Source organism: Pteropus alecto, unplaced genomic scaffold (assembly GCF_000325575.1).
Source record: "Pteropus alecto unplaced genomic scaffold, ASM32557v1 scaffold39, whole genome shotgun sequence".
Lineage (NCBI taxonomy): Eukaryota > Metazoa > Chordata > Mammalia > Chiroptera > Pteropodidae > Pteropus > Pteropus alecto.
This window is the reverse complement of record NW_006443568.1, coordinates 9,403,217-9,406,184: the sequence shown is the minus strand read 5'-3', so window position 1 is coordinate 9,406,184 and position 2,968 is coordinate 9,403,217. Positions and strand designations below refer to the sequence as shown.

General features: G+C 60.3%; 1 protein-coding gene across 1 annotated transcript; it reads left to right on the top strand.

Annotated features, from left to right (window-relative positions):
- Positions 1 to 7: 7 nt before the first annotated feature.
- FAM110D (family with sequence similarity 110 member D) lies at positions 8 to 919 on the top strand. Its single transcript, XM_006924395.1, has one exon. The coding sequence runs from the start codon at positions 98 to 100 to the stop codon at positions 917 to 919; it is 822 nt and encodes a 273-aa protein (XP_006924457.1). The 5' UTR covers positions 8 to 97.
- Positions 920 to 2,968: the final 2,049 nt, after the last annotated feature.

Sequence of the window (2,968 nt, the reverse complement as noted above, 5' to 3'; positions counted from 1 at the left end):
CAGGCCCCAGAAAGCCCCAGCCAATTGGTCCCAGCAACTCAACTAGCTGCCTGCCTCCAGTGGCTTATGGAGCACTGTCCTGTCCAGCTCTGCTAAGATGCTCCTGGCCTCTCCCTCTACCCCATCCAGGGGACGGACCCCCAGCGCCGTGGAGAGACTGGAGGCCGACAAAGCCAAGTATGTCAAGACCCATCAGGTGATAGCTCGACGCCAGGAGCCAGCTCTGGGCGGAGGTCCATGGCCGCTCACGCCACACCCCTGCAATGAGCTGGGGTCCCCTGCATCGCCCAGGACGCCTAGGGCCGCCCGCCGGGGTAGCGGCAGGCGGCTGCCAAGACCAGATTCCCTCATCTTCTACCGCCAGAAGCGGGACTGCAAGGCTTCAGTGAACAAAGAGAACGCCAAGGGCCAGGGCCTGATGAGGCGCCTCTTCCTGGGCACCCCTCGAGATGCCGCCTCGAGCAGCCCGGGCCCAACAGAGCGACCCACGGCTCCTGGAGGGTGGGCTGCGCCGCAAGATGCCCCAGAAGCGGCGGGAAAGCAGGCGCTGTGTCCCACATGCTCGCTGCCCCTGTCGGAGAAAGAGCGCTTCTTCAACTACTGCGGCCTGGAGCGTGCGCTTGTGGAGGTGCTGGGCGCCGAGCGCTTCTCTCCGCAGAGCTGGGGCGCCGACGCCAGCCCCCAGCCCGGAACGTCGCCGCCGCTGCCGGGCTCTGGAGACTCCAGCGACTGGACGTCCAGCGACGGCCGTGCGGATCGCTCTGACCGTGCGGACGGTGGCGGAGGGGGCTCGGAGGCAGCGGGCTCGGCGCGGGACGGGCGCCCCCCGGTGTCGGTGGTGGAGCGCAACGCGCGCGTCATCCAGTGGTTGTACGGCTGCCAGCGCGCCCGCGGCCCGCCGCGCGAGTCCGAGGTGTGACCGCAGCCACTCCGGAGCTGGCTCCTAGAGAGTTTGGTGCGGGGGGAAGGGTAGGGGGTGAGCGCGGGGCTGGACCCGGGCACGGACAGGGACGCCCTGCCTCTGACGCGCACGGTGCCTTTGGGCAAACCCTCCTCTCTGGATCTGTGCTTCCTCAAGAGAACCATGGATGGGGTCATGGGGCAAAATTATTTCGAAGACCCTTCCCAGAGCAAATGGCGGAGGGGAAGGGGGCGGCCTCGTGGCCCCTATGGAGGCCGAGAGGGTTTGGGGAGTGAAGACTGGGTTGGGAATTCTGAGAACCTGCTGAATAAAGTCAAAATGTTTTTTAAACGACTCGTGAGGTTGATGTTGAGGAAGGGGGTGGAACGAGTTTGCGCCATGACCTGCGTGGACTTTGGAGGGTGGGTTCCAGGCTGATCATGTGACCCCGAGCGAGCACTTAACCCCTCTGGCCCGCAGCTGCACCCCTCGGTGATCAAAATATTTTTGAAATGGTTGTAAAGCTCATGGAATGTGCTCAGCACTTAGTAAGTGCTCAATAAAAGATAGATGCTATAACCACTCCAGAATTAGTACGTACTCACACTATTACTATCATCTCCTCCATAACCCCCGGGCCGGGAGTTTGGGAGTTCTGGGGAGGGGCATGCTGTAGAAATCTGGGGTGCACCGGCGCCAAAAAGGCCCCCATTCCTAGAGCTTTGTTGCCCCCTTTTGGTTACTAGGTATGAAGGGCTGAGATGCTGGGGATCCAGAATTGAGGACAATAAAGGAACGGACCCTTCAAACAAGGATTTGCCAACCCGCAGCTTCACATCTACCATTGTCTTCCTTTCCCTCAAAGACACACCAGGTCACCTGTCTTCCTCACACATTTATACCTCTGTCATTGTTCACGGTCCTCCTCCCTTTGCCTGGGTTATCTTCTCCTTTCCACTCATCCTTCTAAGATTACATGTTCTGTCTCCCTCAGGAATTCCTGAATTCCCCAATCAGCATCCTATCCTCTGAGCTCTCAAGTACAGCCCTATTTTTCGAGCCTCAATTTGTCACCTTTTGTGTTAGTCTGAGTTCTCTCGTTAGTCTCTGACCTCCTAGTACAGGGACGATGCACATAGTAAAGACACGGGCAACGTTTGTCGAATTGAAAGAGGTTGGACAGAGCGATGGAGCCTGTCCTCTGGGGTTCCCCAGCTTCCTGGACAACTGAACCCTAAATTTAACACAATCTATCCTGATAATCGGGCTGTCTCTGGTCATTTTCTCTCTGTGTGTTTGTGTGTGAAAGAGGGGAGGAGCCCTCCAGCTGAAGCGCACCCTGAGGTTGCCCACCCAAAAGCAGCGTTCTCCGCTGTCCGGACAAAAGCATTCGGTCACACGGGCTGTTGGGCCAGAGTTTTAATGGGGGAGGGAAGGAACAGGCTCCCAGCTAGTCACCCTTGGGCGCAGCCTTCACCTTCATCTCAGCCAATTTGTGGGTCAGGAAGCCCCACTTGAAGCCGGCCGCCGCGTCAGCCTCTTGCGGCTCCGGGCGCTCGGTGGCCTCCTCCGTGGCCTCGTCCCGGGTTTCGGAGTCCCGCTGCGGAGAAGGTTCTGCGCCGCGCAGCATGGACGCCGCCGCAGCCTGCTGCTGCTGCCACCTGCTGGCGAACGCTTCCCAGAATCCGGGTCCACGCTGCTCCGCCTCCGCCGTCAGCGCCCCCTGAGAGGCGGGCCGCGCCGCCAGCGGGCTGAGGGTAAACAGGCGGGGTCAGGTGCAGGCAGAGAAAGGCGAGGCCAGATGGGGGAAGCCAGAGCTGCGGAGTCTGGGTAGCTAGGGGTGGAGCCTGAGAAAGGGGAGAGGCCCAAGCATACGTGGGAATGACGTGAACAGGGCGGGGCTAGACCCGGGGGCGGGGTGCAGGGTTGGACTCTGTACATTGTAGTCCGGGAAGCCAACGGTGGACCCTAAAGAAAGAGGTGGAGCGGGGACTGGGGTCAGGTTCGGAGATGGAGGGAAAATGGGGAACCAGGAAAATGAGAGAACACAGGAGAAGGACGGGTGGA